Raw genomic sequence first — 19,974 nt, forward strand, 5'->3', positions numbered from 1 at the left:
CTTCAAAGTAATCTTTTTGTCATGTGTTTTCCAAGTAATATGTTTTCTATTTTTTTCTGCACCATTCCCACTCTTCTATGGGCCTGCAGTATATGTAAATAAAATCAATAACCAACATAAAGTACCACTGCAATGAGATTCTTTTTGTGATCCCAGGGAGCTGTACTTATATCCATGTCTGCCATTTCTAACGCTTCGTATGTTTCTTTTACAAGCTGCAAGTTTTTCACCAATGAGAGCTCACTTCACACAGTGCAATCTATGCAACACAAGCAGTTCAATAATGTGGTGACAGGCAATTGGCTCTTTCATCCTTTTTTTGCTGCTACCATTGCACACTACCCCAAAATCCACTCAATTGTCTAGGGCTTAGCCGTCTCCGTTCTTGACTAGGAGTTCCACCGAGCAAGAGTCCATGGAAGTTTGCTCATATATTAAAGTTGACTATGCCAGACTGGCACCCTCTTACGGATGGCCCAGGCATAATAGCTAAGCCCTTTTTCTTGAGGCAAGATTTAAGCCTTTTAGCAAGTGCAGAATGCAGTCACTGTTTCAGTACATCACAGAAATACACTTCCTAGATTTTCATGAAAACGAGTGAATCAGAGCACCTCCCTTTCATTAACCAACCTGTGGCCAATCTGAACCATAACACCATGCAAAAAAGAATGAAAAGTATCCTTTCCAGACTCAGTTACTGTCTAGCTCTACATAGTGAGAAAAAAAAAAAATTCTTGGTATAACTGTTTCGTACTTTTCCCCTTGCCAATAGTGTATTTTCATAATGATATTTTTGGCATACACCACGAGTGCCTCCAATACAGTTGAGCCCACTTATAACAAACCTGACAGTCATTTAGATTCGTTGTATCTGATGTTTGTAGTAAGTAGACTCCCATGATCACAGCCAAAATTACCAAATCCACGAAAAGTGGCGTTAACTTCATAAAAAATGCTTCATGCACGTCTACTTCTTGGAAGCAGAATTACTGCGGCTGGTCACGTTGTCCTCACTGAGGCTCTCAGTACCAAAAATCTCATTTAGAGATTGGGCAATAATAACTAATCGCAGTGAAGGCCCTATTTAAACCTCCCCAATGATGAACGCTTTGCCTAGACGAAGACAAGTCGAAACCCTGGCAAGCACCCTGGGGCTACCCCTGCCTTGTTCACTTTGTGTTGCCAAGACACCCATCTACCTGCCCTTCATAATCATCGTTCGTGGCAGCACAGCCATACCAGATTCCTAGTGGTAGAGGAGTGCTCGAACTTTGCATACAACGGCGCCGTCACAGCACAGCTCTGCGATTTTTCTCCACAGAAACGTAGGCATCCGAGTCAAAATGAAGCCAGCTATGCATCAACAACGCATTGCCACAAATCTACATGCATCAGACCACGTTTGTTTTTGACAGTCTTATCTACCATTCCTGAGCACATGCAGTGACAAAAGCAGCGCAGCGCATGTGCACAAAGACTGTATCAGCTGCCCTGTCTGCTATCTTGACATGCCTGCACACACAAAAAGTGGAGCCGACTGGGCAGCGGTGCAACCACAGTGTGGCCAGCAAGGCATTCATGGCTTTTCAAACCGCTGTAATTACTTGATCCACGATTATGTGCAGTAGCTTCTGCTTCCACTTCAGATGCTTTGACCAGCCAGTGCACATGCAGGCAATGAGTGACACTGTAGGCTATCAGAGCGTGCTTGGATAGCAGTCACCCACAGTTTCAATGCTGGCTTTGTTTTCTTTGCAGGTGCTCAGAGACTCTTCTCGGTCTCCGCACATGCTGGAAGTGCCAGTTTTTCAAATTCAGCGCCATGTTTACAACGCCTCCTCATTTGCTGTAACAGAGTTGTGCGGCCATTGCATCCGAGATGAATTGCCATTGCCCTAATACATGTGATAGCGTCAAGGCTCCTATTCTGCAGAAAATCCTGTGTCAGCGGCGGCGGCGTTGTGAGCAAGTATTTCCCAAAGAAGCAACCTAGGTCATGTGACCTACACGGCCCTCGTGACCTTGTGGCATCATCACAACCAGCCCATTCGAATACGAGTCAACTGACCACCGTGGAAGGTGGCAGCCAAATTAAATGATTGATGTCTCACAAGCCGGCAACACCTTCCATCACAAAGCAGTGGCGCATTGCTTAACAACTGCACGACCACATCAGGAGTGATACGAGGACTCTCGGGAATCTATGAATGTTGAGTAGAGAATGACCGATTCTGAAAAATGCTATCGCGCCATACTTGTAAAGCGGAGCCCGAGTGTCTCCTCAGATTTTTTTTTGATGGCAGCATTGCAAACGTTCATAATAAGCGAACGTTCCTTATATCTGCGACCGTTATAAGTGGGGTCAACTGTATTAAATTTTTCTGCATTGCGAGACAAGTTCTTTGCATGAGAAAAGAAAACACAAGTGGAAACGACTGTTTCATTTTTGTTGCCACAATTGCTGGTGAATAAATTTGCATGTGGCTACCGTTTACCGTTCCAAAATTGAATCCACTCATGGCAACGCGCTGCCTGCAGGATGTTACCTGAAAGAACAAAGCTTCAACCTAACACTTGGTTAGTACTACATACAACACAGAAATAGCACCAAACGATAAATGACTAGAGAAAAAATTATCGCAGAAAAAACATGTATGACAATCCACTCAGTGCAGGCTTGGAGGTCCAACGAGGAACTATTAAAGGGACTCTGAGGAGAAGTTGAAGTTGGCCTGCACCGATGGGCTACCCTGTCACGATGAGAATCAAAGCTGCTGTCACTGAAAACTGAGCTTGTATGGGCTACGGAAAAGCCAGAATACCTTTATCGCTCCTATCAAGTAAGTTGCTGTTGGATGTCAAGACAATTTTTTGGGCGCAGATCGTCGAGTTTGTGCCCAACTGAAGCTCCCTTCCAACAAGCCGCGATCATGGAGCCCTTTTTGAGCCTCGACTCCACAGGTGTGGATTGAGTGGTGGGAGAAAGACAATTTCCACTTTTAAATAATTCGACTGTCAGCAACCATTGCATCTCTTACTGCACATCAACACAGCCAGAGAGAGCCACAGCTGCCTTCAGTTTTACTTCGAAGAGAATATCCTTATACTGAACAAATTTGGGCCGCCACCACGCCAGGCAACTCGGTACAACTGAGCTAATCAGAGTAGCTAACAGCTGAAGGAATCCTTGGGCTCCCCCAAACACAGCAGGCTAGCTGCCAGTGTGTTGCACCTGCTAGAAAAAATGACCAGGACTAGCTTACCAGTGAGGTCACTGAACAAAAATGGAAAGGTTCCCTACATGCAAAGACAAAGGAGGCACACAAAATGACAGGACCGGTGCCACCTGGGACTGGCAAGTAGAGACGGCGACAAGATAGACACAGAGAATGGCAGGTTCAGTGCGGAACCTTCGAAAAAGTAAAGGGGCCATTGTCTGTGTCAACCTCATCGGCGTCTCTACTTGCCAGTCCCGAGTGGCGGACAACTACAGGCGGACAACAGCAGTTTGTGTCACTGGTTCTATGAAGATTGCCCCTGACTAATGGCAAGCTTAGAACAACTCATTTTTAAGCAGAATAAGGAGGATCAGAAAGTGTACACAGTTCCATGTGCAGATCGCACTGCCCCATAATAAATAATAGCCTCCCCTGGAGATCACTACAGAAAAGCCGAATTCGACAGTCATTTACTGAATGGCTCAAGCCCCGCAAGCAGATAATGACACTACACTAACAGTCGAGATTCAGAGCACTTTTCCATAATTCTAGCAGTTAAGCTGCTAGCATTTCCACATTAAAAAAAGAAACTGTGAGACCGAAGAGGCACAGCATATAAAATATTTGTTCACCGGGAATGGGACGTGCAATCAATGAAAATCTGTGCTAAATGCTACCGAAATGGATAAATGCAGCTACATTATCTAGCAATCTATGCCAAGGCCAGCTGATACCGCATGTGCCTTGTAAGTAACAGGATCAAATCTCACCACGCAAATCAAACCGCAACCGCTACTAAAGAACTAACAGGCACAAGTGTACTTTTAGATCAGGTAGCCGAACTTGCTTGGCACCTGACACCTCGAGAAAGAGGGTATAGGCTATCTTACGTCACAAGTCGGATATCTCAAACAAATAGCCATATTTTGAAAGTTTATAAGATTCCTTATCAGGATGGTATCTTACAAAATTCTCTAGAGATGCAACTATCTTATTCCTGCACCCCTGTATAAGTGAGCCATGAAAAAAAGTAAACAGATGAAAAATTGCATCACATCCTTAATGTGCCACCTGCGAGTTTCTAGTGTTTCCTGTGCTCCAAACGCAAATATAACAATCTGTCAGCTCAACACAGTACAGAACTAGGCCTCCTGGTAAACAGTTTTGAGTTATAAGTGGCTGTTACAGTATCGTGAAATCTAACATGTTTACATTCTTTGCAGTGACAAGGCACGCTTGCACACAAGGCTTGAGCAAGCATGCCAAATGCACTGCTCCAATAATGCTGCAGACCGAAAATCAACAAACTGAATTTCAAAAGGCTGCAAAGTACAAGCTAGGGAGCCAGACAGATAGACAAGGCCAGCTTTCCAACCCTGCACACCACCTGCTGGTGTCCATTTGATCAGCATTATGTCCGGACAAAACTGGGTCTCACTGCGTCTTCAAGACATGGCCACACATGAACGTCAGGGCTGGCAGCACTGCCTGTGCTGCAACAGAAGACCTGCCGCGGCCTCTGCGGGCTCTGGTGCCCTCCCCGCCAGATGCTGCTGCTGCACAGCTGATGACGGGTGCTGGTGGCTCAGAAGTGCCACCCGGACCACTGTGTCCTGGGGCACACTGGCATTGGAGCGCCGGTTTGCTGATGAGGTGGCTAGCGACAGGTAGTAGCTGCCTGGACGGTGCTGCAGCACCTGCATGGCCACTACACAGAAAACAGGGTGGCGCGTGTGGGGATTAGCGGCAGTGAAGGTCAGCCCTGACAATGGTCTACAAGGTACGGTTTAACATCCCAAAGCGACTCAGGCTGTGAGGAACGCCGTAGTGAAGGGCTCCGGAAATTACATGTAGCCCCAATATAAGAGAGAACACACTACCCACATTCAACCAAATGGTTCTCTACACAAAGTAGTGAAAACAATTTTTCCTTTCTTCTATGTACCGTAAAAGCCACATATAAGCGCGAGGTTTTTCTTCTTTTTTTACAAATTTCAGCAGGTCAAATTTTCACATCATGTTATATGTGGATCCAAGCACTTTTCAGCCTAAATCCGCAGCTCCAGTTTCTTCATTATTCAGCACTTTTGCCATAAGGCTTCGAATTAGAGGAGGTAGTATCTAGCGGTGGTTTTGCCTGGCTGTTTCAAGGGTCTAGTATTTCGATGCCAGTTCACCACACTGACCTCGTGACACTGCGACGCACAGACTATCAGAAGTAGGACATTTGACACCTTGCAGGATTTTGGGACCATTAAAAGCCATACTTTGCCGCTTTCAAAAGGAAAGTAATGATAGCTACCTAAGCATCAGCACCACACCAAGTGCTGCTACACTGATTGAATGATGCAAGGACTCCCTCCATTTACTGCCGTCAGGCAACTGAAACGGACCTCTCCAGTCAAGTTCTGGAGTTGAATCGCAGATGCTTGGGCCAGCATTCTCGAGGAGGTCATTAACCGCACTTTCAAGAAAGTCAGGCTATCCAATCACTCAATGGTACTAAAGAAGAGTTTCTGTGGAAAGATCTCTAACAAGGGACTCTCGGAAGATGGTACACTTGACGACCATTGGTTTATGGTTTATGAAGGTTTAACGTCTGAAAGCGACTGAGGCTATGAGGGACGCCACAGTGGAGGGCTCCGGGAATTTTGACCACCTGGGGTTCCTTAACGTGCAGTGACATCGCAGCACAGTACATGGGCCTCTAGAATTTCGCCTCCAAAATTTGACCGCCACGGCCGGGACCGAACCGGCGTCTTTAGGGTCAGCAGCCTAGCGCCATAGCCACTGAGTCACTGCGGCGGCTACTTGCCTTGATGACTATTACTAAAGCCTTGAACCCAAGGGTACAAGGCACGAGCAGGCAAGCTTCCCACGTCTGTATGAGCCAGATATCTGTGCCCATCCTGCACACATTGCTTGACAACAGTCAGAGCATTGCTAAGGAGAGTCTGAGCTGTTCTTTTCTTGACAGCATGGAATTTCTTGATCAGGCGCAAGAGGGGCAGTGAACCAGGCACATGGAGATGTGTGCCTCTTTTGGACACCTGACGTAAAGTGGAGCCTCATGAGCGTCCATCTGCGGGAGGAGGGCACCGTGGTACTGCCTCCTGCAATGGGCAGCTCCAAAATCATCTCGAGGAACCCCTTGACTGGACATTGATCAAGTGCAGAGATTCCCTGGCTAGGGACTGTGTTTAACACTACTTAGTGTGCACTTGTCTTTTTCTTATGTGCTCTGACCTACAGAACTTGAATACTTGTAAAAATGTAAATAAATTTGTACAGTCTTCGTCAGTACACTCCGACTCTCGCTACTCTGTCTCTGATCACGTCATTCCTGTCCTGAACCCGTCCCCAAACCTGGGCCACGATAACGCAGAAGTGCTGCGCACCAGATGATAATATATGCGGCGATATATTTGCAGTTAATATAAAAAAAGTTACATATCTAGCAGGGCAGCCTGCTAATCCTATACTGTTTACAAAACGCTGTGTAAAAATGGAGCATTCAGTGATGTTATTGGCCAAAGTCACTTTGGTGTAGCATTTGGAGTAGCCAAGCCAAAAGCGCCTTTTTGCGCAGGGTGAGAGTTTGGCGCAGATATATACTGTATTTTCCAGTGTATAAGTAGCGTTTTTTTTTCCGTCGGTGTAACTTATCTATGGCAAAAAATGATGCGCCACCATGCGCCATCTGCCCTTTCTAGTAACTGAAATGAAAATCTGTTAGTAAAAGAAAAAAAGAATTTTAGAAAGAAAAGAAGTTTTAGCGCAGCATGATCCACTTCCACAGAAATCGAACTATGCCTGCTTAGTGGAAGGTATGCCTTCCTCAAGGCCACCTGCCCAATGTGCAGATAGCTCACAGTGGATGCAATTCATGGCAGTGGAACGCGCATCGTGCTCTGTTAAAACTATTTTTTAAAATGTTTTCATACGACTGGAATCCCATAACCTTGCAACAACCAGACTGAATACGGCGGCGTCAGGAACTGCGCGCCACATCCAATCCAGTCATATTCTCGAAAGTTTCAATTTCAGTGTCGCATACATATGGCTTCATGTGTGTTGTGCATTCTTACTCAAGATGACGCCGTCTGCGAGGTGAAGAATCTAGGATGCAAAATTGAAGCTGCGTGCCGTTGAATATGCGCTCGAGGACGTGAACCGCACACAGGGACAGTTCGACAACATGAGTGAAAAAAAATTATCTGAGACTATCTGCTTCTTGTCGGTAGGGCAATGAAGCGAGCCCTAAAATCGACGCCCAGTGAGAACTTCGTGGCAGTGTGCCATTACCCCACTTCGGCCGAGAAAGGACATGGAAGTCAACACTGGCACCATTTGTAAATACTTGTGCCATGTGCATTTTTGGCAACCTTGACAGGATGACCAGAGTGCTGCAGGCCTATATTTAGCTTCTCTTTACTAAGGATCAATTGAAGGATTCTCAAAAAAATTGTTTTCCCCTAGTGCTGCCTAGTGCAGAGGTATGATAACACACGGCGCCCAAGAATTTCGTTCGAAAGGAAGTACAGAGTTTTGGCACAGGTGTGGCGCAGAATACTCATAATTTGTTGTTATATAGCAGCATTTAAAAGGCTTTGCCTTCCGGCACAAATTGGAGCATTTGGCAAAGCAATCACATCACTGAGCATTTAAAGTCCATCCCATACAAAAACAAGTGCTCACAGTAAATTGGCTTCTGCTGCAAAATATGACCCGATAAAGCCGAAATTATGAAACTTCTTTCAAATAACCCGCATATTGCCCAAATTTGAGCTTAAAACTTATCGCCCCATTTTTAACCCCCCCCCCCCCCCCCACACACACACACACACACACAAATTCAAGAAAAAAAGAGAAACGCGACCTGAACACAAAGGGCCCTACTTGCAGCCAAGGCATAGTGTTGACAGGTAGATTGTTACTCCCTGAAAGTTTGAGCTTGGAGCTTTTTAAGCAAAATCACTGCGGGGTAAATTCCTTGACATACTGCTAAGACAACCTGCACCACAGTTGGAAGTAAGCAGAGATGGGTTGTCACGCACAATACAACTAGCTTGCTGACTTTACACATCACTCAACTGCGCTGCTTTTTTCTCAACAACAGCTTTCAAAGCCCAGACTCTGAAATAAAAAGAAAATACAGGAAAATTCCAGAGTGTGCCTTTCCTCTGGCCTTGAAGCCAAGCCTGGATTGCAAACACAACAGTGACAGGCAGGAAGATGAGACCCAGCTCACCATTCTCCTTGCGTGAAAAGATGTCCGGACTGCACTTGCCACCTGCATGGGCAGAAAGAATGGTGATGCACCTGCCTCAAGGTACGGGCTTAACCCAAATAAATGTCAATCCTTCTTAACTCCACCAAAAAAGAAATCGCATAGGCGCATGTGTAAACCAACCTGCACAGAAACTCGTACACGTTATCTCTCATGAGGCCTAGAGAAGACACCTAAGTCTGCAAGAAACTTCCTTCATGTGCAGAACGAACAATGCTCAAAGTGAAAAAAAAAAAAGACATGCAATGTGAAATTTACATACCCTCCACAGCTACTCAAAAAAAAATCCCATAATTTTTTAGACCTCTGGGATCTCTACATACTTGCTACACTAGAACCCAGCTGTTACGTTCCTGGGTGCTGCATTTTCCCGGCTGCTATGTTTTCGCGAACCAGTCCTGTCCAAGTTCCCATAGAAACCTATGTAACACAAACTCGGCTGTTAGGTTGCAACTGTGGTAGCTTTCCCCAGCTGGCATTTTTGCATGTTTGTGTCATCTGTGTTTTCCTTGTCGCCTGCAGCTTAAAAGCGTAATTTCTAGGTTCCAATAAACGAGAATTGTGCAGGATTAAGGCAGCGGCTGTGAAAACAGCACAGAAGCACGCACGTGTGACTACACTCTGCATGCCCTTGCTCTTGGCTGCTGCTCCTTTTGCACCAGCAGCTGCTCAGGCAGAGAGCCATCGAAAGGCATTTAGCACATTCTGTGCATGCGAATGACCACAAGAGCAACACAGCCTTGCAAATGTCAGAGGACTACGGTGCACTTGCAAGAAATAGTAATAAAAAAAAGAAATCCTTTTCCATGTGAGTTTCCCAGCTGGTTTTTTTCATGGTCCAGTGGAAAATCTAACAGCAGGGTCCTACTGTGTTACAGTTCATCACGAAAATACAAACTCCCCACTCCTGTCTTTCCACCTTATCTTTTCTTCAGGAAAAGTTAGGAAAGATATCATACCATAATAAACATGAAATGTTCCATAGGTGCCACAGTGGCGATAGATAGCGGAAAACACTAGTCAAGCTCACTTAATTCATGTCGGTTAACATATCTACATGACTGTAAGCAGACTTATTTTTTAAAAATTTGTTGATCTGAAGTGGGGGTGGGTTGACATACAATTGAAACCAAAGCATGGCACCATAAATAAAGGCGAGACAAACGAGATACCAGGGATACTACATACTGGTTGCAATTTTATGCTTGCTCTACGGTTCTACCCAGTAGCATTCGGCTAGCCTACGCACTTGTTCGGCACGACTTTTCACCACTCACACAGTTTCTCTTTGGCCACGTTTTACCCGTTTTCAATGCAGTGCTTTTTCAAATACCATTTGTGCTCTGGGTCCGGTAAGCATCCGGAGCTCGTTCATGGTTACAGTCAAGATGGCTGTCTTTTACGCCGAAGAAACAAACTGCGCGCCGGGCCGCAAGTTCGATGTCTCAGAACGGGTGATACAGGTGTGGTGGCTGCAGCAAGGCACACTTTTCAGCTGTTCCACACAATGCCCTGGTGTGGTTGTTTGCGAAGTGGGAGATTTCGCTGGATGACGACGACGACATTAGAACGACGTGCTGTGGGACTGCAGCAGTGATGATGGCAGGGGTAGTGAGGTCGATGGCACAAGTGTGAATGAGTACAGTGACTAATACATTTTTGTTTTGGAATGAGCCCACAGGCTAAATGCGGAGAATGGCCACTATACGTGCTAGCGCACTAAAAAATGACCGCTAGGTATTTCATGTTGCAAACCTGACAAATGAGACTCGTACCAAAGCAGAGTTGCTGCACGGTAAGCCTAGCCAGGATGTCCACCGTCTTGTTGGTGAAGTCGACAATGAAGTACTGCTCCTCCTGGGTGTTCAGTACCAGCTGGTGCCTCTGCATGAACGGACCACCGTGCAGACACTCGTTAGGCTCGGCTAGATGTGCAGCTTTTGACTGCCACAGCAGTCCTGTCTAAGTAAGATACCACAATGATCCGTCATAGGATGCTTAATGTTTTAAGGCACTTTGTACATAATTTCGTACATTGCTATTGTGCACTTTTTCTTCAGTGAAGCACAAATGTCTTGATTTCAGGCAAATTTAGTACCCTTCACCTTGCAAATAGGGTGCTTTGCTATACAGCCTAGTGAACACAGCAAGACGCATTTCACGAAACAGTGAACTTGGCAGCAAGTCTTCCACCATGGTGTTGCCGACAGATTTTGCAACCAGCGCAATGGTATATTTTTCTGGATTTCTAGCGTTATGTAACACAAAAAGAGTCCACAATCCCTAGGGTGTTGAATGGATGAATCCCGCTGTTTTAATATTATTTCCCAAATATTTGGGAGTTGGTCAGAATTTTGTGTGTGCATGTAAAAAATTATCTGACAGTGATTTCTTTAGGAAAACTAACAAATCGTATTTTTTCAGGCCTGGATATGCTATTTGAAATAGGCTGAACAATATTTGTTTTGAGGCGAAATAATAAATGGTGCCTGGAAAAGTTAATTGCCATAAAAGGGCTTAAATAATACAGAGGTATAATTTTCAGACAACAAGAATAGAAAAAAGGTATCAACATTTAACGCGACAAAGGAACGCTCACCAAAAGCATTTATTTGCACTGCATTGCACACTTTATTTGACTTCCTAGATCCCCTTGAAAAGATCATTCCATAGACACTCTTCAACCCCAATGAGTGCAGCTGATATCCTTCATTTTTTGAAAGACCAAATGATGAGCTCCTTGGGTGATCCAACTGCATGGTGTGGCTGGAGAGGCCCATTTCAGCCATCCGATGGCAGTAACAGCAGGCTCTGCCTACCTCATCCGGCTCATGTAGTGGCGCGGTACCAATGCTTTCAGCAGCAGAAAATACCTTCCCTTGAAAAGCAGCCGAGTGCTGCTTTTAGAGGTCCCGACAAAGTGTGAAGTGCAATCATCCTGTTTCCGATAGTGTGGGCGTCGCGAGGTCAGCATGATGAAATAACATCAAAATTGAAACACCCAACTGCCGCCACCCCTAGAGAGTGTGTCCCTTGCTGAAAGCTTGATGGAGAGAGCATTGAACAATAACGAAACTAGAACTGTGGATGTGGGCTGAATATTATTTGGATTCTCATATAATACGAGGCAGAAATTTTACAGGCTAAAACCTTGCTAAAAACTCATATTATAAACAAGTTTTTAAGGTAAGTATGCTAATTAAGAGACTTCGATCTCTACATGATGCCCTATTTTCTATTTTACCCACAAAATCTTGACACGGCATTTCCCTGACCTCTTGCTTATTGCTGTCCTTGGCAAACTGCCTTGCTGCCCACAGCTGAAATAGTTCAAGGATAGCCATAGGAACAGAACAACAAACTGCAGTCGTCCACTCATATTTAGTTCATAGGTGGAAAGTCCACAAAACAAGAACCTGATAAACCAACATTTAGAGATGTCATTGCAAACAGGTGTGGTAATAGGGAACTGACCAGTGTTTACTTAAAATGACACAAGCACAATCATCAGAGCAATTTTTTTTTTTCTAATAAAGAATAAAGCACCACACTATCTGCCGACACTGATTTCATTGCTCTCCAGCAGAAACATGTATGCACTACTAACCTGTGGGTCGTAGTCATGAATTCCGTGGAATGTGTCCAGGTAGTGGGCGTACTTGGGCTCCTGCAACTTCTTGACCTGTTTGGTGGGGGGGAACGGAAGGGTGAGCTGACTGAAAGAAGCCGGTACTTCCAATGCATGTGGAGAATCTAGATCAGTGCCATGGTGAATGCAGTACAAAGATATCTGCCAGCAGATGACACCCAAAAAAGGATGGGGAAGAGAAATTAATGATAAAACAAATGACTCGCTAAAGTAATGCTGGTATGGTACAGTGTTTCCTTTTCCATTAAAAAGGAAAAATAAGCATCATATCTTTGGCAATAACTCTGAATGTGAGGTGTCCACAAATGTAATTATCAGGGACTCTCAGTCTCATGCAGCTGCAGGAAGCCCGAACAGCTTTCGAAAGGTGTCGAGAAAAATTACACTTCTTGGCTTGTGCCCCTTTCTCCACAACACGACACCCATGAGAAAACAAGAGAGCATGCAGACATCTGGCCTCTCAAAATATGCCAAAATTCAATAATGACTGACTGCATTGTGAAAGAGTCACCTATGGGCGGTGACAGCATGATTATTCTCACAATAAAGTGGGTAAAAAAAAAATCACTCGATGATTACTATGCTCGGTAACTAACCGCAGCTGCTGAAGTACTTGACCCATAGGTGATCGGTGACAAAACACGCAGTGCCGAATGGTGGCAGTGCTTGACCCTGGCCAATGGCACAGCGAGAGGAACCAACAGCTTGGCACCGCCACTGCTGAGCATGTGCTCAGGTGGCACGACACCGCTCTGGTCTCTCCTCCTCTCACTCTCAATATACCGCCATGCTTTCATCCTCCACTTTGCTCTGCTTGCTAAGCTGAGGTCGGAACCGGAGCACTCTTAAAGATGGGGGAATGCACGACAGGGAACATGGGTGTTCCGCAGTGCACTGGACACAGCAGGTCTGTCAGAGCTGGATGCAATGCAACTGACCCAGAGGTCGATGTCCTGGTGGCTGGCTTCCATCCGACTGGTGGCCTTGATGAGCACGCCATCGACGTAACGCGAGATGGCCGGCACCAGGTGTGCCACGCGTGCTGCCGAGCCTTCGTACTGCATCTGCCAGCTGACGTGCCCCGTCGATGCGCTCAGCAACTGAAACTGCTCGTCCACGGGGTCACCCACGAAGATACAGGCAGAAGCAGCCATGCAAGGTGGCACAAACAGTGAACTGCTGTCAAGGCAAGTACCTTTTAAGAAGAAAGACCAACTTTAATGTCGAGCGCAGCACATGTCGTGCATACTTCCAAGGTGCTTCAAGAAGCTCAGGGACACTGCGTACTATGGGGCAGTGACGTTCAGGACACCATTGCAGCACTCTCTTCTGCTTCCCACACAGTCTAACTCTGTGCGTATTTATTTCACTGCCCAATCCAACCCCGACCAATCCTCTACACAGCCATTTCTTATCTTTCTGCCTTCTGCACAACAAACGCAGTTGATTCTTTTCAAGCCAGAAGGCTTCTCACATCTCGTCTGTATAGACAGGTGACTCATGTCTCTAATGTCGTGTATGAAAGACAACAGATTCCAAGCACTTGTAGCATCTTTGCAGTTTTTAGCCCCCAACAGGCATTTATTTAACTATGGAAAAAGCAAAGCATGCTGCAGCAAGCACTATCAGGAGGTATCACAGGATGCACCTTCATTGGCACTTGTTACCTTATATGTGAAGCCACGGATCTGTCAGTCTGCACTACAGCCATTGCTAGTTTTCTCTGTGCATTCTTACTCTGCAGCCAAACGAAAGACACGGTCATGTGAAACAGCACACCTGACAAGCTGTTCAGACTTGGACAGAGGTGCTTGTTAGCAAGGCTACCACGAATTATCGTGCTTTACTTACACTCAAGCCGATCTGTTATACGTGCTAACAACAGCTGGGAGCAAGTTGCAATTCGGAGCCATTAAAATGTGATTTAAGGAAGAATGCGAGTCTAAAAATTTTCTTTATCAGCTTTTACGCTGATTTCAAATCTGTAATTGGGTTTTTGATAGCCGCACTGGTTATTAAGGTTAATGAAATAAAAAAATATTTCTTATAGGGCTTTTTGGCAATTTCACTGTGCCAAAAAGAGTAAGTGTGATCAGAGTGGCTGTTTGGGCGAGTTGGTATGTCATGATGAAGCTTTTAGCGCATGCAAATGAGGACGAACATGACAAAGACAACACGTGCGCTATCCTTGCTCTGCAGACAGTTATTGCTATGTGCGACACGGTGACAGCCAGACTGGCGGAAACACAGATGTACAGGCCCGATGAACTAGAAATTAACTTGATCTGATCCATCTGTGTTTCCGCCAGTCCGGCTATCACCGTGTCACACACAGCAACAGCTGTCTGCAGAGCAAGGATAATGCACGCGTTGTCCTCGTCATGTTCATTCTTGTTTGCATGCGCTAAAAGTTTTGTCAGAGTAAGTGTGTGGCCTCAATGCAAAAAATATGCTCTAGAGTGACGCTATTTTTAATACATACCAAATTTGTCATTGTCACTCAAGAGCAACGCAGAAAAAGGCACCGTAAGGCTGAGTGCACTGTACAAAAACAACTGAGAAAAACACATTTGAAGTTTGGGAAACTAACTTTTGCTAGAGTGCACCTATGACAATATTAATGGCACCGTTGTGTAGCTCTGCTTCGCACAAGAATGGACACTCTAAATATATGCCTGTAACTTCCCAAAAAAAGCCAACGTGGTGGCTCAGTGGTTATGGTGCTCAGCTGATGACCCGAAAGACACAGGTTCGATCGCAGCCATGGCAGTTACATTTAGATGGAGGCGAAATGCCTGATGCCCATGTACTGCGCATTGTCAGTGCACATTTAAGAACCCCAGGTCGTCAAAATTATCTGGAGCTCTTCACTACAGCGTGCCTCATACTCCGAGTCGTTTTAGGAAGTTAAACTTGCAAACCACAAACCTTCCAAGAAAGTGGCAAAGGCTTGCCATATGCCGCGCCAAAAGCCAGCATAAGGAACTAAATTTACCACTTCACGTGAAATAAAGTGGCCTTGCCGTAAACGAGTAAACTTGCACAAGGTTTAAGGTTAAAACACAGCGGCCTACCGTATCTATACGATTGTAAGCCAACCAATTTTTTTTTTAATTTGAAAATATGAAGTTTGGGGGTTAACTTACAATTAAAACCAAAGCATGGCACCATGAATAGAGGCGAGCCAAACAGGATATCAGGCATGCTGCGGCGAGGTTGCAATTTTAAGTCTGCTCTACAGCTCTACCTAGTAGCATTTGGCTATCCCACGCTTGTTTGAAAGAATTTTCTTTTTTATTTTACTTTTAACTGCGCACTTGGCTATCATGGGAGTGTTGATAGTTGATGAAAGGGCCCCTATTCCAATCGCAGTGGCACTGCCACTCAGAACAGTAGTGCTTCCGGGGAGTGTCGATAGCTGATGGAAGAGCTTCTCTTTGGCTCTGTCTGACACATCTGACAACGGCCAGCCACGTTTTACCAGTTTTTAATGTGGTGCTTCATAAATTGCCATTTGTGCTCCAGGTCTGGTAAGTGTCCAGCGCTCGCTCACAGTTACACTCAAGATGGCTGTCATTCTTTAACCGAAGAAATGAACAACAGCACGCGGGCCCAAAGTTCGGCACTTCAGGACGGATGATGCAGGTGTAGTGGCTTTAGCGGGGCAAAATTTCCACTGATGGATTTCGCGAGACGACGATGTGCCGTGGTCGTTAATGAAATGCAGAATTTCGCTGGATGACGACGTACGTTAAAATGATGAGCCTTGAAACCACAGCAGTGATGACGACAGCACTAATGAGGGCTATGAAAGTGTGAATGAGTGGTCCAGTAATACTACATTTTCATTGTGGAATGTGCCCACGGGCATGCCTTTTTTTCCCCTTCCATGCAATATAGAGGCGGGGGGGACTTTATTTGAGTTGACTTACAATTGTGTACATTAAACTCTTACCACATAGGGTATCATATATGATATGGTACATTTTCTTTGTCTTAAGTGACAGAGAATGGTAAGAAACAATTTCTCACTTATTTAGTATCGCAGTGTGCACTTTTGACAGGATTTCTCTAGCGATTTTCTTTTCAAATGTACATGGAGATAGTGTTGTGTTTTTCTCTAGGAAATCTGATAGGTGGAGAAAATATTTTCTGCATTCTAACTGGAGGTAGCGTTCTAAAAAAATTATTAGGTCACAAAGCGGCTCTTTGTCGGTCTGTTACAACATCTGCAGTGCGATAGATAATCCTTCAGACTGCGTTTTGCGACGGCATTTGCTTGCGTATCATCTATGACACAGCATGCAGTTATGGGAAACTTTGTCGCTCTAAGGCCAATCATAATCCCAGCCGCAGAAAATAAATTCCATGCAGTATATTGATTTTACATGCCTTTCCGCATTCTGAACATTACGCGACCTTCTTAATTGGTTATTGCTTCTAATTAAATCGCTGTTAGGACACCAGCACATTTTATGGAAGAATGGAGAGTGAGCTCCTACATCCATTGGGCAGGTGGGTCAGGAGTGGGGCTATTTAATTTAATGAGGTCGACAAAGGAGGCAATTTCTTGTTGGTGGAGGCAGAAAAAAGTGCTGGAGACAAGAAAGACGCCTATTGAAATGGTGCATAAATGAAGAAAGAAAGCAATAATCAAGGTGTACTTGAAGTGCAAAGTACTCAAGGCCAGAAAGTAGCCCATAAAATGCGAAGTGCTATTCAAAAGGACGCAAAAGAATCTGTATTCGTCTGAAACAGTGACGGAATGTGCATGGTTGTTGCTTGGCAAGGACAAAGATGATCGAAGGCTACGGAAATTAGAAATTTGCATAGGAGAAACATGGTGCCACAAGGTGTAAGCCTATTCCTAGATGATTCTGACAGGAATGATAGAAAGTGAGCTGCACGATTCAAATGTGAAACAATAGCACTCACCAGGGCATGGACCACAGGGCGCCGCTCATACAAAGAGACGATTTGAGTGTTGAAACGAATGCACTGCCCTTCACTGGTCCTGTGACTGGGTTTGACTTGGACGAGCAATGCTACTGTGCTTCAAGACACTCACCAGCTTCCATGTGTTGCACTGAACGCACACTGCAACAAATGCCAGCGGTGTAGAGGAAGAACAAGTGTTGCACTAGTGTTGTTGCACAAGTGTTGCACAAGTGTTGCACAAGTGTTGCACTAGTGTTGCACTAGTGAACAAGTGTTGTTTTAGGGCTGTGGTCTGGCTGGATATCATGAAAAATACCCTTTTTGTAAGGAAATTACCATTCGGTGATTTGCAATTCTTATTCAGTTATGGCTGTTAAATGCAGTTTTATATTGTCACAAAGAGCATCCATAACTGCATGGTGTGTCATATATGATATCTGACAATACTTTGTTGAAATGGAGCTCACTAATCTTTTTAGTCAAAAATAAAAATTCGTACAGCAAGGGGTTAAAGAGGCCTAAGACTGGTCACTGTCCAGAAATTAAACTTTGCTGTGCAACACACAAGGGCTGCATGATGTGTCCCTTGTTGGAGCGGACGGAAGAACTTCCACTCTGTTTCGCTCTCCATGTTCACTGCATTTTTCACACACACCGAGTGGAAAAACAAACGCGCCCCCAGAACACACTGTTGAAGAACGTGGATGACGGTGTGCTGCCAGATCGCCTGTTGCGTCCAAAGCGGCACAATAGGAAAGCCTCAAAGCTGTGGCATGAGTGCAGTACAATGTACAGTCAAATACAAATATAACGAACTCAGATAGAGAGAATTATGCTTTATACTGAACACTTGGAAGTTCTTCCAGTGCTATGCGCGTAAAATGCATTTTTTATAACAAACTACACATTGGATATACTGAACTCTGAGCACCCGTGATCGGTCACCAAATGCCCGCCAACAAGATTCTGCGCTCGCTCAGGGTAGTCTGAGGCAACCACGCTCCCCAGCCGTGCTTCAGTGAAATCTGTGTAACGCAGGAGCATCCCTTTGAAATCGCCGCCGTCAGCCAGCTTGGCTTTGCAGCGCTCCTATTCGGCAGCTACGTGATCAAGTATGTGCGAGCAGCTCCACCGTGCTCACTTCTGGAGAAGAAGGCAGCCTATGAATGCTACGAGGAGTCGTCGTCTTCCGTGCTTTCTTTGTTTGAATATGCAAGTCATGCTGCTAGCTATTCTTTTTTCTCTGGCTGTGCCTGCACTACTGCGTGCTTGCTTTCCGGTGCTTCATCCTGCCAGATGACGGCAAAACAGCGGCAAGCCCTTTTGAGGAGCTTGAAACGAGTGGGCACAAGATTTGCCTCCTCCTGGATAACTGTTCAGCGGATCTCACTCAAAACCATTGAGGTTTGCTTTCTGCCACCAAAAGCAAGAGTGGTTTTACAGCCACTTGATTGAGGCACCATCCGTGCATTCAAGCTAGGCTATCGGAATCACATATTTGAGTGGCTTTTATGGAAGCTATGGGTTACTGATGAGCGGAATATTAATTTTCTGGCTGCAATCAAAACGATAAGTCATGCTGGGCAAGACGTGAATCGATAAGCTCTAGACCACTGTGCACAAGAGAACTGCTTCCATCATGCTGGACTGTGTCATGAGGGCGCGGAAGCTGTGAGTATGGTGTGTGCAGCAAACGATGTTAGTGGTATTGCCATGCCGTGGGAAAAACTCGCCGATGTTCCAGATGCTGTGCCAACAGAGGATGCCTTCGAGGATGTTTTGACGGCTGACGACGACTTAGCTGTGATAGCAAGCCCATTGAACTCAAATTGTTGTTTCCAGTGTGCTCGTGTCTGGCGACACCAAGGAGTCACCTCTGGAAGATGCTCGCCTGACACTTCGCAGAGCCGTTTCTGCTCCCAATGTGCTGCGACGATACCACTCGGGAATACAGGGAAGTGGACTGGAGTTCATTCAAATGATGTTGAGTGTCGAAAATGCCATTCTCACTGATGGAGCTAAACGCATTGCTCAAGAAAAGAAATCACTGCCTACCGCAAATAGGTACACCTCTCGCCAGTAAATTACTTTTTAAGTAGTGCCGTATTTACACATTTGTAAGTCGACGCTCCAAATCACATATTCGAAAAATGAAAAAAAAAACTTCCCGAGGTTGTTTAAGCTTGGCCTTGAATAGTTGGACGTGATAGCATTATTCAGCGGCCACCGTTTATCGCCAGCCGCTATCGGCTGCCGTGCGCGGACGTGCCCGTGGGCCCATTCCAAAACGAAAATGTATTAGTCACTGGACTACTCGTCCTCACTTGCGCTACTGTCGTGATCGCTGCTGCGGTCCCACAGCACGTCGTTCTAACGTCATCGTCCAGCGAAGTCCCGCACTTCGCAAATAGCCACATCACGACATCACGTGGAACAGCTGAAAATTTTCCTCGCTGCAGCTGCCACACCTGTATCACCCGCTGCGAACGTCGAACTTGCGGCCCGGTGCGCGGCTGTTCGTTTCTTCGGCGTAAGAATGGCAGCCATCTTGAATGTAGCTGCCAACGAGCGTCGGTCGCTTGCCGGACCTGGAGCACAAATGGTGACTTACGAAGCACTCCATTAAGAAATTGTGAAACACGGCCGGCAGTAGTCAAATGCGTCAGAGCCAAAAAGAAACTATGTGTAAATGGCGTCGGCTCTTCAGTCGGCTAACGACACTTCCCAGCACCGCTGCCGTTCCGAGTGTGGGTGCTGCCTCGATTGGAACAGCGGCCCTTCCATCAACTATCAACGCTCCCTTGAGTGCCGAGCGCGCATTTGAAAGTAAAAAAGAAAACGTGTTGGACGCTTGAGCTTCCGTAAAACGCGACTGTGTT

General features: G+C 45.6%; 2 protein-coding genes across 5 annotated transcripts in view; one reads left to right on the plus strand and one right to left on the minus strand.

Moving 5' to 3' along the window:
* LOC144100788 (uncharacterized) overlaps window positions 1–2,413 on the plus strand; it is a 34,672-nt gene extending 32,259 nt beyond the window's left edge. Inside the window, exon 7 of the mRNA XM_077633641.1 lies at window positions 1,759–2,413. The gene's annotated coding sequence lies outside the window, so the exon portion shown is untranslated. The remainder of the gene's footprint in view (window positions 1–1,758) is intronic.
* Window positions 2,414–4,512: 2,099 nt separating this feature from the next.
* The window catches only part of LOC144100790 (uncharacterized), a 272,474-nt gene continuing 257,012 nt past the window's right edge, over window positions 4,513–19,974 (minus strand). For all 4 annotated transcript variants that reach the window (XM_077633644.1, XM_077633645.1, XM_077633648.1 and 1 more), the window contains 5 exons: window positions 13,096–13,263; window positions 12,116–12,190; window positions 10,284–10,392; window positions 8,470–8,511; window positions 4,513–4,926 (listed from right to left, as the gene is read on the minus strand). In XM_077633644.1, the coding sequence (XP_077489770.1) occupies window positions 4,688–4,926; window positions 8,470–8,511; window positions 10,284–10,392; window positions 12,116–12,190; window positions 13,096–13,263 (633 nt within the window). In that variant the 3' untranslated portion in view covers window positions 4,513–4,687. The remainder of the gene's footprint in view (window positions 4,927–8,469; window positions 8,512–10,283; window positions 10,393–12,115; window positions 12,191–13,095; window positions 13,264–19,974) is intronic.

The sequence above is a fragment of the Amblyomma americanum genome, chromosome 8 (genome assembly GCF_052857255.1).
Source record: "Amblyomma americanum isolate KBUSLIRL-KWMA chromosome 8, ASM5285725v1, whole genome shotgun sequence".
NCBI lineage: Eukaryota > Metazoa > Arthropoda > Arachnida > Ixodida > Ixodidae > Amblyomma > Amblyomma americanum.